The sequence below is a fragment of the Sinocyclocheilus rhinocerous genome, unplaced genomic scaffold (genome assembly GCF_001515625.1).
Source record: "Sinocyclocheilus rhinocerous isolate Xijiao unplaced genomic scaffold, SAMN03320098_v1.1 scaffold273, whole genome shotgun sequence".
NCBI classification, from domain to species: Eukaryota; Metazoa; Chordata; class Actinopteri; order Cypriniformes; family Cyprinidae; genus Sinocyclocheilus; species Sinocyclocheilus rhinocerous.
Genome location: NW_015656360.1, coordinates 2,340,083 through 2,355,768, shown reverse-complemented (window position 1 = coordinate 2,355,768; position 15,686 = coordinate 2,340,083). Strand labels below are relative to the sequence as shown.

The 15,686-nt window shown below is 36.8% G+C and overlaps 1 protein-coding gene across 2 annotated transcripts in view; it reads right to left on the bottom strand.

Moving 5' to 3' along the window:
- LOC107720044 (voltage-dependent T-type calcium channel subunit alpha-1H) overlaps positions 1-15,686 on the bottom strand; it is a 47,193-nt gene that overhangs the window by 19,511 nt on the left and 11,996 nt on the right. For both annotated transcript variants that reach the window (XM_016527629.1, XM_016527630.1), the window contains exons 6-11: positions 14,943-15,035; positions 13,020-13,803; positions 8,537-8,892; positions 1,083-1,234; positions 379-564; positions 50-167 (exon numbers count right to left, since the gene is read on the bottom strand). In XM_016527629.1, the coding sequence (XP_016383115.1) occupies positions 50-167; positions 379-564; positions 1,083-1,234; positions 8,537-8,892; positions 13,020-13,803; positions 14,943-15,035 (1,689 nt within the window). The remainder of the gene's footprint in view (positions 1-49; positions 168-378; positions 565-1,082; positions 1,235-8,536; positions 8,893-13,019; positions 13,804-14,942; positions 15,036-15,686) is intronic.

Below are 15,686 nucleotides of genomic sequence, written 5' to 3'. Positions count from 1 at the left end.
TGTATGCATAGCTTGACCTCAGCACAGCCAGCACAGTCTCTGTTCTGACCTGAAACACAGTGACAATGGCCCACAGCAGGGAATCAAAGTTTTTCCTGTCTGGAATGGTGTCTCCATTCTCCATTTTCAGGCTGAATTTGCATCCAAAGAGATGCATTCCAAGAATGCTGTATTGAAGGTAAAAGAAAAATGAATGGTATAAACATTTAAGTGCATAACTCCAGAATTATATTGATGATAAGACAACACATTTTCAGCACATTACTACTCACAAACTAGAATTAATGTTGCACAGTGTTTTCTAAAGTCAAGATTATAGTCTTGGTGACACTGTGCATGGTTTTATTTGGTTGAATGAGTTGTGGGTGTGGACTGCACCTGAATGTGAAGATGAAAAGCATTAGCAGCATGCAGAACGTTGCCACATTGTCCATGGTCTTCATCAGGACCACCAGCTGTCTGCGCAGTGCAGGGAGGAAGCGCACCAGTTTGAGCACACGCAGTAGACGAAACGTCCTCAGCACTGAAAGACCCCCATCTGCCTGCCCAATGATCTCCCACACACTGTCACAGAAAGACATGGTTATATTTAATGTATTTTTATATTTAACAGTTCACATAAAAATCATTACTTCAAAATGGCTAATAATATAATAATAATAATATATAATTAAAATAATCAATATTGTTTATATTCACTTACAATCCAATATGTATTTTAAAAAGAAGACCTGCTAATGATTTATATATATATATAAATATATAATTGTAGGTTGTTTTAATTTATTCTAACCATTCCATATTTTTTATTTCATAAACACTAAATATTTATACATTTTAAATTTTTTTAAATTAATTTTTTTTTTATTATACACAATGTTTGGGGCCAAATTGTAATAATATTTAACAATATTACTGTTTTTACTCTATTATTAACCAAATAAATACAGCTTTGGATAGTACAACAGATTTCTTTCAAACACATTTTGAAATGCATTGTATATTTAGTAAATTTTGTATTTTAATAAGTATTATATAAGATATAGGTCTATAGACACACATAGATAAATAACAGATCTTACCTTATGACTACAATAATCCCATCAAAGATGTTGTAGGGGTTCTTGATATAGCCGAAGATGCCAAAGGCCAGCAGTTTGAAGAGCATTTCGAGGACAAACATGCTAGTGAAGACGATGTTGCTAATCTCCAGAATGTTTGTCAGCTCCTCAGGCTGTGAGAGGAAACAGAGCCACACCTCATTACCTTCTGCAGGCCAAAGTCATGCCAAGATACTGCTGAGAATACAACATATGAGTGACCTTAATCACTGACCCTCATAATGACACCTTCACACCCTTTTACTCTCACAACGTCACATGAAACACCTGAGGGTGGGAGTCAGACTACTGTATATAAATACAGAGAATTGCGAAACTGTGCACGTTCAAATGATAAATGAACAGTTTATGTAACACAATACCTCTGGGCCAAATAATAAAGATATTTCGAAGCAACTATAATTGTTCATTTTCACACAAACAGCTCCAGAGCTGAGGTTAAACAAGCAAAATAAAACCCAAAGCTTTATAATTTCTTTTATTGAGAGCAAAGCAATGCAGATCAATCAGACAGACAGTAGACTACCTCTAAAATCTGTCCATCACAAGCAGTTTCAGGGCCAGAGAATTAGTCTCCTTACATTTGCTGATGCAGACTATACCAGCTGAAGAACTTAAGAATTACTACTGCACTCTTCTGTTCTTTAGCACAATGCAAATCAATAAACACATTCTAAAGGAAGCATAAATGATTCGAGCCTCTTGGTTCTGCTGGCCATTATAAGAGCAGCCACCCTCAGCATTTACCTGGATACTGCTCACATTAACACACGGTTATAAAATCAATACGTCAAACTAGACAATCACCATTGCTACGGGCAAGCTGAAAGTCACTGTTAAACATTTCCGTTTAGAAAAATAAAACCAACGTACATATGAGCCTATACACTCTAATAAAAAAAGGTACAAAAGTTGTCACTGGGGCGGTACCTTTTCAAAAGGCACACCTTTGTACCTAAAGAGTCCATATTGGTACCTTAAAGGTCCATATTAGTATCTAAAGTGTAAATATTTAGTACCTAAAAGGTACAAAAGTGTACCTTTTGAAAAGGTACCGCCCCAGTGACAGCTTTTGTACCTTTTTTTCTGAGAGTGTAGGTTTTCACTGCTTGTGATATCACTCTCTTGTCTTATTTCTTAAAGACACATAAAACTGCATTAATGCATTAGATATCATTAAGTAACATGAACAATTCTTTTACAGCATTTATTAATCTTAATGTCATTTCTAAATATACTAAGTTGTATAAATGAACATTAATGTATTATTAACAAACATGAATTGACAAAGAACTTTATTGTAAATTGTTACCAATGAAATATGTTTCTATTAAAATAGAGGTTATCTATAATTATCTCATAATTGAAACAAACCTTGCAAGTGTAAACCCATATCCAACAAATAACTGAAGTAAAACTGCGCTGACAGGTCACCACTAGGAGGCTCTACAGCCTCTGCTGCCTGCATTGATCCACATACATTAATCAATGTACTTCATGAATATTTATATGCCACTTCCCCAGACTGCTTGTTAACCAGGAACAACAGATTAGTAATGGATTAGTAAAAGAATAATGAAAAACCTTCATTATACCCTCTTCGACGGCAATGTTAGATTAGACAAGCATTTTCAGCCTTACAGGCATCAATCTTCGGTTCTAAACAATTTTAGCATCATCAATCTAGTAGGCTATTTGTACATTGGTATTGAAGGAAACAAGAATAAACTAAACCAGAAACACATGCCAGCAGTGTCAACATAAAACAGATGGTAATCACATTTTCAGTGGGCAAACTTCCATTTAAAGTTTACAATTTATGCAACATACATAAACAGATGTGCTTGTGTGTCAGTTCAAACAGGTTGCTTTGTGAATCATTATTCCAGAAGCAGACACCACCTCAGGTGCCAAGATAGCTAAAGTGTGTTAACTCTAATATGGGTTGAAATAAAAATATGATGCTAATTTGCCAGAACAACTCTGAAGCAACAGATTCAAAAACATACCATGGGGCAAAAACATTGTTTAGTGTAATTTTCCTCACAAAGTGAGACACATGCCATTATGCAGTGCCATAGCCTGAGCTCAGTCATGATGAATTCTAAATGCAATCTTCCAGCCTGTGCATATTTTTTTCCCCAACAAAATGGTGTCTTTTTCCAGTGACAGAGAGGATCAGTGCATTTCTGTTTTAGAATATTATAGAATTACACAACAATGTTATGTCTATGATACATCCGAACCAGACCCTCTAGCTCATCCCCTCTCCAACAAAACCATATAGGGATAGTTCACAAACTAACAAAAAATAAATAAAAAGAATCATTATTCCCCTCAAAAGCTAAATGTGAACAGTAGTCTGACCACTCTTCAATACACTCTTAAAAATAATGGTTCTTAATTGGCATTGATCGTTCCATGAGAAATCTTTGACATACACGGAACCTTTCCATTCCACAAAAGCTTCTTTATACTGGTTTTTTAGATTATTTAAAAAATCTTTTTTTTTTTTTAAGAACTTTTCACTGAAATTTTCTTTGGGGAACCCAAAATGGTTTTTCTATGGCATTGCTGTGAAAACACCCTTTTGGAACCTTTATTTTTAAGAATATATAATGAACATGAATGAGAACTGGGGAAAAATGACAAAAAAGAAACACGAAAGTATCATACAATATGCCCAAAATATAATTGACTAACAATCTTGACACCCACCCAAGATTTCCTCTGAGCATTATGAGTTCATGATAAAAGTAGCGCTATTCGGCTTGTGAACAAATCGTTCTTACAATCAGATCAATGAATCACTTAATACAGTTTACAAAACTCATTTTAAGAATTTGTTCACAAATCAGATTCTTGAACTTACTGATTCAATGATACAGTTGCTGCAATTAACACCTACATGAGGAAATTATCAGTAAATATGTACATTTCTGTATGTTTCTCACATAAATCAAGTTCAGAAGAGTTGGATTATAGTGTATGGACTATTTTGGGGGCTTTTTGAAGCCCTTTTCATGTCCTTTCAACATGAGGGCGAGTAAACGATGACATTTTTTATTTTCGGCTGAGCCATTTACACTACACACAAATCGAATATTTATCCCAACTTTCCTGAACATGGTCTGTCTGAGTGCAAAGCTACAAATTCCCACTGCTGCTGCATCAAGCACTTTTGCTGGACAGAGCAATGGAAAAGCAACGACAGTGAAAATGCATGTTGGGACACTGGGCTTTTAGTGGGGGCAACATGAGTGATGTTAGCAGAGGACGGCCGCACTTCTCCAGAGGGAGTCGGCCACTGCACCTCTTATTGCCCCCCCACTTCTTTATGAACCTCTGAAAGCAGAATGGAATGAAAAAAAGGAATGACAAACAACAACACTGTCTTGACTTTTGTGGGATATTTGAGATAATGTTCATCATTTTACAGCTCTGAACCATTCAATGACAATCTGAAGATAAACACAGCATGATGTGTTTGACTGATACATGTATGATTTTGATGAGAATCTGGGTGAAGATAAGTGAGGATGCAGAAGTGCTTTGTAAATGAGTATTTGGTGCATAACATATAAATAAATGTCTATCTAACATCCTGCAATGGGTCAACACTTCTTTTACAGCTTTTAATTTTTTTGTGCCTCTAGTGACATCAAGTTGAACTGCAATTTATTTGAGCAGCCTGGAATCAAGTCACATTTATTTATATAGCGCTTCTTACAGTATAGATGGTTTCAAACTAGCTTCATCATAATGAACCGGAAAATAAGTGTTGATGCAAAATTAGTCAATTATGAAACAAACTTAATTTCAACTTTAAAGTAGCTCTACAGAATACATTATTCAGCTGAATTCATTAGACATAATAAGACTTGCTCAACCAATAGCTAAAGTACTGGGCAAGGCTAAGGGTTTAACCAACCAATGAAAAGTGGGGAGAGCTTTTGGAAACCTTTTGGTGATACACACATTTTTGCTGACACTAGTTAATTTTCTGCACTGTGGGAAATGAAATTTTACATGCATAAATATTTTGTGAAGTCTTTCAATTAATACAATACTATAAAAGCTTCAAGCATAATATAAAAAAAACCTAAATGGTTGTAAACAGGAAACAGGAAATACCAAAAACTCTGCCATTGGTCGCAGAAACCGATAGCCCCGCCCTAAAGTCATGCCATTGGTTGAGCCACTGTTACTATGTTGTGCTGGTCAGGATGTTCAAACAAACAGAGGAATATTTTGATAAACCCACCGAGTCACTGTGTTTACACTTTCTGGAGAATCAGCCAACAAATGCCTTACAAATGGCTTTAAAATTCTTTCAGAAGGAGAACAGCACATCACACTGCAGGATGTGTCAACTTCCAAAAGTATTTCATGTCAGCTATTCAGACTCAGAGGAAATGAACATGTCTATCATTGATCAAAGTGAAATAAGTATGTACAGTGGAGACATGCGTGTGTCTTCAGTGATGGGGTGAACAGTGGCGTAGGCTCTGTAAAGTGACTTTGACTGATGCAGTAATGAAGACTGTCAGTGGCCCCATGTAAATCCGATTAGGTGGCTGATTGACTCAAGAGTGCGGAGACTCTGCTGAGTTGCTGATCTTTCTCCCGCTAAGCTAAGAGCATTCAGTGGCGACAATGTATTCCATTAGCTGGCAGTACTGAACAAACACCTATATAGATAAGCCTTGAACCATTTGATTTTAAGTAAATGGCAATTACTCTGTAAACAACCTGTCTATCAAATTGTGCACAGTATTAACTGCAGTCAACCTCTTGCAGTTACATTTTTTTGATTTATGGCTCGTTTCCACCGAGCGGTATGGTTCAGTACAGTACAGTACGGTTTCCATTCTTAGAAGTTGTGAAAGGTGCCAAAATAGCGAACCGTACCATACCACTTTTTTGGGACCCTTCCGTTGCGGTACCTAGCATAGTCGTCCGATACCTAAAGGGTGGAGCTAGACTCACTGTAGTGCTTTCTTCTTTGTGTGCGAATTGTGTCGATCGCTACTTTCCGGGATACACCACACCTATTAAGTATGGATACTATTGGCAGTGGAAACCGGATCAGGGTGTACAGTACTGTCCCGAAATGTACCGTGCTGTACTGTACTGAATCGTACCACTTGGTGGAAATCAGCCATTAGTGCATGTGGACGATGAAAGCCTGTTTCCACCTCAGAGGAAACAATAAAAAAAGTAACTGTGAGAAACAAAGTCACAAAACTTAAATTAATATTGTGAGATATAAAGTCACATTTTGAGATAAAGTCATATTGTGAGATATAAAGCCACACTGGGAAATAATTTATTTTGCAATAACAAGAAATAAAGTCAAAATGAGAATAAATAAGTTTTAGTTGTGTGATATATAAAGTTGCAATATCCTTTTTGTTTTACTCTGAAATGGACACAGCTTTCTATAAAGGACCGTATTTGTGACATGCCAACAACAATTTCAAATGGGAAACACATTTACAATAAATAAACATACAACGAAACATTCGCCAACAAGCAAGCAGCATCACGAATAGATGCTTAAAACTATCAGACATACTTAAAAGTATAACCATAACTCAAAAACACTGTTTCACCCACAGAACTGACAGTGGTAACACAATCACAAGCTCTTTCACCTAGAAAAGTAGTTTAGCCTCAAAAGGCACTTTACAGCTACAATCATTTCACTGAAGAAGTTATGTTAATTTTTTAACCCAGACCTAAGCAATTTAATGCAAGGAGGTCTCCAAATCCCAAAATCACCATAACAAATGTCTGCTAGCTATTTTCACCACTTCTGCTTTTGAAATAAGGATTAAAAGATCCCTATTATGTGTCTTGGCTTAATTAGACAACATGAACTGCTCTTTAAAGTAACATGACGATTAAAGATTTTACTTCAGAAGCAGACGTGCTATCTAGGCCCCACATTGGTATTCAGCAAGCTATGCTTTAGTCAAAGAGCAACCAATCAATCATATATAATCACACATAAATAAATGTAGGATAAAAGGGTTTGTTCAGATCTATTATTAGCGTACCTACCTCCTATTGTGAATATTGCTCTTTCAATGATGTAATGTCAAGTGTGACACCACAAGGTGCAGCTGAACCTTATTTCTACCAGAGCTGCTAAACATTATTTCAACAACAATTGCTCTCCAAACTGCCTTTTAGCAAAGTTACAATATTTAATTTTATTCAAGTATTACTCACAGTGCAATAATCAAATCTAGTGTAATTTACATTGAGCAGGATTTTTTTTCTGCTGGCCTTGTTGAGCCTTGTTGAGTTTTTTTACCTGCCCTGCCCACTTTTAAGTTGGCCCACCATAAAAAATGCATCCGGGTGTATTTTTGAATGTTAAAAATATATTTAGAATTATATAAATGAATAACAAAAATTAACAATAAAATTATTTACAAATGAATAACTTAGTAGGTTTCTAGTCAGTGATAACATTTTTAAATTCTACAGCTAGAAATGTATAAACACACTTCTAAAAAAAAGGTCTAAAAAAAAGGTCTAAAAATTCTGATTTTTTTTTTATACTTCCAAGACTATGTCAAATCCTTTGACAACCTCATTTGTGTCAAAAAACTAGATTACATATTTAAATGAGCAGAATTTCTAACAACATTTAGTACAGCACAGAATACCAATTTTGCAAGACATAAAAATGCATGTTTCTTGGCACTTGAGTCAACTGGCTGAGACCATGGAAGTAGGCCATCGGGCCATTCTTACTGTTAATCCAAGATCATTTATTTTATTTATCCTACAACAATGTCAGTAAATGTTTAATTTCCCCTCATAAATGGTATTCAGTTTATACACAAGACTCAGTTCTTTAATATTATCCTCTACATAATACCAGCTGCAGAAAATGTCAGTACCGTAACCACTTTATATGATATCAAGCATACACACACATTCCTTACAGTGAGACCTCTATCAGATTGGCTAAATGTCAAACCATAGGATTAGGTATGAAACCAAGAGTGGTAACATCGCAACCTGAAACAACACGGCCATGAGAGATACAAGTGCAGTCCGAGGCACTGCAGCACATCATAGTTATATAACCATTAGATCTGTTCACCCAAAAATGCTATGAATTCTCATCACTGTTTATGAATGAAAAAGAAATAGAGAGCTAATCCCAGTGCATGCCAACAATGAAATTCTGATGATGAATATGTTATGATATAGTCCGTTTTATTGCCAGTGAGCTTTGTTTCCTTACAGTGATTATAACAACCATCCTTTTGTTTTTCCTGACCACCAATCAATATTAATGTAATATAAGTCTTGTCTGACAGTAGCAGATGAAAAACACATAGATTTATTTGAAAAATCAGGGTATTCATGAAAGAAGCCACACTTGCACTCACCTGCTCATGGTATTCAATCCCCATACTCAAGGTGTTGATGAGGATGGCAATCATAATTCCTCGATTAAAGTATTTGCTATCCACTATGCGTATCAATCTGTCCCGGAAGTCATCCCAGTACTGAGCCAGGCGGTTACGCTCCTCCAGTATTTTATGATGGGATGCACGGCAGGGTTTGAACTTTGCTCCATGGGAGAACTCGTACGCCACGTCCCCTTCTGATCTGGAGTAGTCTGAATCACCAAGCTCCCCATCCATGGTCTCCAGGGCCCTTGCACAATACGGGCAGCTCAGGAGCTCAAGAAGCAATGTACTGGGCACCACACCAGCCATCTGCAGCAGCACACGACTGTGGCCTACATGGGGAAAAACAGCCAGTCATCAGTTGCGTTCAATGTTTTTCAATGCATTTAGGAAACACAAATTAAGTATTGCATTTGTTTTAAGTAACTAAGATGCATCTTTTATACAAGGCTCATATCTTACATTGATTTAATTTTAATCAAAATGTTAATGAAGCATTTTCCAAATGGTACTTTTGCATAAAAAGTAACAATGTAACATAATTAGTCATCATTTTGCTTTTAAAAGTAGCATTCCCCAACAATGATCACTGATCTGTCTGTTTCTCTTGCACATTACTTCCCTCTGGATTGGGGACATCTCTCAGGAGGGACTGATTGTGCACGATGTGTAAATCATTCACATGATTTATTCTACCTGGCGTCTAACTCAAATATCAATAGATACCACAACCAACTTAATGTTTATTGTAAGGTTGCTTATTTGAATTATTACACACCTAATTGGTTCAATTTTATCAGTCAGGCCAATAAAACCAGCTACTTCAGCTAGATTATTAGTCTATTATTTTAATTCTCTAGCCACGGTCATGAAAAATAGGCAGTGCTCTATGTATTCTGTTCAAGTGCTTCGCCCTCTCTAGGTCTTATGATCTCAAAATCTTAAATAAAACTAATCGGTCTAATCAGAGGATGTCTGTGGCTGTACTCTTCTACTGATGTGTTGCCCAAGGACGTAATCATACACAGTGGCCCACTTTAGCCTGTGGTAATGCGCTGAAGTGGAGGTGACTCAAGCTGCAATCAAAAATTACTGTTGGCAGTGAAGGCAGTGAATTTGAAGTAAACATGCAGTACATATTCCTGTTGACAGAAATCCACAAATAGTCATTCTGCAACAGACTGATATAGAAATGAAAACTGTCTTGAGCATGAAAGAGATGCCTTGGTTATCTGGGGCTGAACAAACAATATAACGCAAAACCAAATGTACTCAATTCGACTCATTCATTCCAAACATATACAGTACTGGGACGCCGCAGTAAATTTGTCACTGTAACTTCTTGAAGTGTTACACATTTAAAGGGATAATTCACCAAAAATGAATATTCTATCATCTATCTTTCATGACTTCTGAAGCCTTTATGTGAGGAACAGGCCATAATTTAAAGGGATAGTTCACTCAAAAATGAAAATTCTGTCATCATTTACTCACCATCATTTAATTCTAAACCTCATTTACTCACCATCATTTAATTCTAAACCTTTATGACTTTCGTTCTTTTGCAGAACACAAAAGAAGAGATTTTGAATTAAACTGGAAACTAAATGGTTACCATTGACTTATATATCTAATTTTATGTTCCACAGAAGAAAGCAAGTCATACAGATTTAGAACATGAGGGTGAGTAATTGATTAAAAGTTTTCTGTGTAAACCATCCTTTAAGTCATTATTGAATGAAAATCTACACCTCTGCATACTAAATTTGTCATGTCACAATTAGTTACAAAACGCACAAGTACCAGTTGCTGTGTCTCCATCCAAATTCTTCACATTTTTAAAGCGTATTTCTGAAAATTTGCCCTGGAGAATGAGTACAACAGCTCACATAATGAATGCCACCAGCTGCTATATAAATTCTGATCTTCTTTCTTGGAGTAATAAGAAAACGGACAACTCCTCATTGGTCCATGCCCACCATCTTGTCTCCTATTCTGTGCCCAAATAGTCAAAACCCACCATTGTTTATACAAAAAAGTAAATAAATTAATTTAAAAAATACTTTTAATGTGCATTTTGACTTGCTTTAGTCTCCAGAAGATTCACCTCAGTCTAGTGCAAAACATTATATTTACATTCAAGTTTTTAAATTTAACATTTTAAAATAGCTTAGATATAGGTATCCAGCAAGTGACATTTGGCATCACTGATGTCCTACGACTGCATAATTGAATGTATGTGAATTAAATGAGAGCTGTGGTAAAAATTAAGTTAAATGGGTTTAGAACGAGGATTCTTATATTTGGGTTACTGGTTACTGCTTAACTAGAAACCCCAGCAGACTAAATCACTGAAAACCAACTGATTTTTTCCCTCCAATGACAGATTAAGCTTACTGCCTATCCATCTGACAAGAGGAATCAACTGTTGGCATAACATTTCAAAGGGCTTGATAGCCACAGTTGCTAGTGGAGTGCTGGCACTCGCCTCACTCCTTTAAAGATTGTGTTAATGACTTTAACATTTGAAGTATTGATTTTCTGTCACATTGGTAAGGGGCTGCCTAACAATCACTTCTCAGAACGCTTTTCATTATCCTAAAACAGGCTATGTGAGGTGACTACAACTGGACCTGATATAAAGTGAAAACAATAGCTATGAAAAACTCACTATGTTCTCCCATGAGCTGGTGCAGCTTCTCAAAGGGATCAATCGCATCACATCCCGTATTTGCATCCGACCCCCTCCTTCCTTTCCCTGCAGAACTGCTGCCTGTATAGCTGCAAATGAGGGAGGGCAAGATAGTCGGATAATTCATCCCCCCGTTTAGTCGCCCGAGCGCACAGTGGCCCACTTTAGCCTGTGGTAATGCGCTGAAGTGGAGGTGACTCAAGCTGCAATCAAAAATTACTGTTGGCAGTGAAGGCAGTGAATTTGAAGTAAACATGCAGTACATATTCCTGTTGACAGAAATCCACAAATAGTCATTCTGCAACAGACTGATATAGAAATGAAAACTGTCTTGAGCATGAAAGAGATGCCTTGGTTATCTGGGGCTGAACAAACAATATAACGCAAAACCAAATGTACTCAATTCGACTCATTCATTCCAAACATATACAGTACTGGGACGCCGCAGTAAATTTGTCACTGTAACTTCTTGAAGTGTTACACATTTAAAGGGATAATTCACCAAAAATGAATATTCTATCATCTATCTTTCATGACTTCTGAAGCCTTTATGTGAGGAACAGGCCATAATTTAAAGGGATAGTTCACTCAAAAATGAAAATTCTGTCATCATTTACTCACCATCATTTAATTCTAAACCTTTATGACTTTCGTTCTTTTGCAGAACACAAAAGAAGAGATTTTGAATTAAACTGGAAACTAAATGGTTACCATTGACTTATATATCTAATTTTATGTTCCACAGAAGAAAGCAAGTCATACAGATTTAGAACATGAGGGTGAGTAATTGATTAAAAGTTTTCTGTGTAAACCATCCTTTAAGTCATTATTGAATGAAAATCTACACCTCTGCATACTAAATTTGTCATGTCACAATTAGTTACAAAACGCACAAGTACCAGTTGCTGTGTCTCCATCCAAATTCTTCACATTTTTAAAGCGTATTTCTGAAAATTTGCCCTGGAGAATGAGTACAACAGCTCACATAATGAATGCCACCAGCTGCTATATAAATTCTGATCTTCTTTCTTGGAGTAATAAGAAAACGGACAACTCCTCATTGGTCCATGCCCACCATCTTGTCTCCTATTCTGTGCCCAAATAGTCAAAACCCACCATTGTTTATACAAAAAAGTAAATTAATTAATTAAAAAAATACTTTTAATGTGCATTTTGACTTGCTTTAGTCTCCAGAAAATTCACCTCAGTCTAGTGCAAAACATTATATTTACATTCAAGTTTTTAAATTTAACATTTTAAAATAGCTTAGATATAGATATCCAGCAAGTGACATTTGGCATCACTGATGTCCTACGACTGCATAATTGAATGTATGTGAATTAAATGAGAGCTGTGGTAAAAATTAAGTTAAATGGGTTTAGAACGAGGATTCTTATATTTGGGTTACTGGTTACTGCTTAACTAGAAACCCCAGCAGACTAAATCACTGAAAACCAACTGATTTTTTCCCTCCAATGACAGATTAAGCTTACTGCCTATCCATCTGACAAGAGGAATCAACTGTTGGCATAACATTTCAAAGGGCTTGATAGCCACAGTTGCTAGTGGAGTGCTGGCACTCGCCTCACTCCTTTAAAGATTGTGTTAATGACTTTAACATTTGAAGTATTGATTTTCTGTCACATTGGTAAGGGGCTGCCTAACAATCACTTCTCAGAACGCTTTTCATTATCCTAAAACAGGCTATGTGAGGTGACTACAACTGGACCTGATATAAAGTGAAAACAATAGCTATGAAAAACTCACTATGTTCTCCCATGAGCTGGTGCAGCTTCTCAAATGGATCAGTCGCATCACATCCTGTATCTGCATCTGACTCTCTTCTTCCTTTTCCTGCAGAACTGCTGCCTGTATAGCTGCAAATGAGGGAGGGCAAGATAGTCGGATAATTCATCCCCCCGTTTAGTCGCCCGAGCGCCTGCACACCCACCGCAGTGCTTGTTCGCCCTTGCAGGACCTCCTGAAAGTCACCTTGATAAATGCTGTGCACTGACTGAGTCCTGGAAGAAAGATTGTGCATGGCGGTTGGCTGTGAGGACACGGGCAGTTGCGGCCCCGTTGCGATGGACCTCATTTCCAGAGCCTCGCCGGGCCCCGTAGCAGTCACAGGACTGGGGCTGCCATTGCTGAGGTGACAGTGCTGTCGTTGGTGCTGCTGGATGAGGCTGTGGATGGACCGAAGCCAGTGTCCACCACCCCTATGCCTGCTGTGACCATTGGCCCCCCCGCCACCGCCTCCTCCTCCCCCCCCACTCAGCCCGCTGTTGGGGTTCACCTTCTTTCTGCGTTTGCTCTGCCAGCTGTTGTATATGCGGGAAGTGCGGCGCTTCACCTTGCGGTACAGGTGGCTGATGTACCTGAGCATCTCCTCGTAGCAGCTCCCCGGATCAGAGTAGCTGGCGAGGGTGCTGTCATTGGAGAGGTAACGTGCTCGCTGCTCCTGCATCAGCTGGTTCTCACGTTGCTTTGTTTCTGAGAACTGGGTTGCTATTACAACCAGGCACAGGTTGATCATGAAGAAGGAACCCACCTGAGATACACAAAAGCCACTTTAGTTTACCATCATGAGAAGTCTTTGAAGAATCTCTTTAATGCCTGTTTTACACCGTACATGTAAGGGACGCATACTGTATACACTACCGTTTAAATGTTAGGGTCACTAAGATATAGGCTATATATATTTTAAAGAAGTATCTTATGTTCACCAAGGCTGCATTTATTTTGGATAAAAATACAACAAAAACAGTAATATTGTTTAACATTATTACAATATAAATTTTCTATTTTAATACATTTTAAAATGTAATTTATTCCTGTGGTGGCAAAGCTGCATTTTAAGCATCATTACTCCAGTCTTCAGTGTCATATGATCCTTGAGAAATCATTCTGATCATATGCTGATCATATGCTAATTTGCTGCTCAAGAAACATTTCTCATTATTATCAATGGTAAAAACAGTCGTGCTGCTTAATATTTTTGTGAAAACCATGTATTTTTTCATGATTCTTTAATGAATAGAAGGTTCAAAAGAACAGCATTAATTTATTTTTTTGCAACAATATAAATGTCTTTACTGTCAGTTTCAATCAATTTAATCCATCCTTGATGAATAAAAATATTAATTAAAAAAAACGTACCTATCCTAAACTTTTAGTTTTTAGTTCTTGTAGTGTATAGTTTGATATATACTGCTCAATTCAAATTCAGGAACCGAACTGTAATTTAAAAGGCATTATCAATTCAAATGACTGAATTTAAAATAATATGGCACACTGACAAACAGATCTATTTGTAATGTCACCTACATACATTTGTACTTAATATATATATACTACTTTATATTTAACAAATGTATAGACCAGGGTTGAGGAACATTTCATTTCCTTGAATGCCACACCTGTCTGAATTGTAATTGTAAATTCAGTAAATTCCACTTCCTATAGTTCCAATTTAAATTCAGCTTCCTGAGGGATGTAGCACTTCATTTCAAACTCATGAACTGAATTAAATAGTGAATTATGCCTAACCTTGATAGCAAAAGTTTACAGAAATGACACTGCATGTTGCAGTTGCCTGCTGTTACAGTTATGCTGCTGCTTTGCTCTACTCATGTATGCGGTGTGAAACAGGCTTAAAACATGAAATGCTTTCAATTAGAGTATACTTACTATAATAAGCAATATAAAATATATAAAATTGTAAAAGGAGTGGGCATCCATAACGTAATACATAATGTCCACCCATCCTTCCAAAGTAATAACCTGCAAAAACAGAAGAGAAATTGAGATCAAATGAAGATGAAATGCTGTGAGATAGAAGATCCAAATGATCATTATCTTGAGTCTGGCCAAGAAGAATGGCAGTCTCAGGTGCCTGGCTCACATGTCCAACTGTGCAGGTGTTTTGAGAGTTTGTCTGGGTAATGAAAAGCCTCGCAGGTTTAGCATATTGTTTTTCTGCATGTTTTTGAATAATAAATGATAAATGAGTTAAACACATTCAAATGTAGAGCACTGCTAATTCACCCTGACCTGAAGTAAAGTTTCAATAAATTACCTTAGTTTAGACACACAGATCAAAGACGTCTCTAATTTTTAAAATCTTGAATACAAAGTGTTAGACACTAAAGCTCTTGTAACTGTACGGCTTCTTCCCATCATCTAGGGATTCATTTTGAAATGTTTTTGGAGATAAAGACTCTCCAGTGAACACAAAGTACTAAGGACATATAAATCAGACAGAAATACAGCAAAGTCTTACAGTTCATGGCACAGAGTAATGCCAGAGGTCTGATTGTTAGTTTGATCACAGTAAAAGTAGTAGTGCAGGGTTAAGTCTGTTAGCATGGAGTTATTTGTTTTGGAAGTTCTGCGCCTGCAGCACTGTATTTCATTCACAAGCAGCTGTATCAT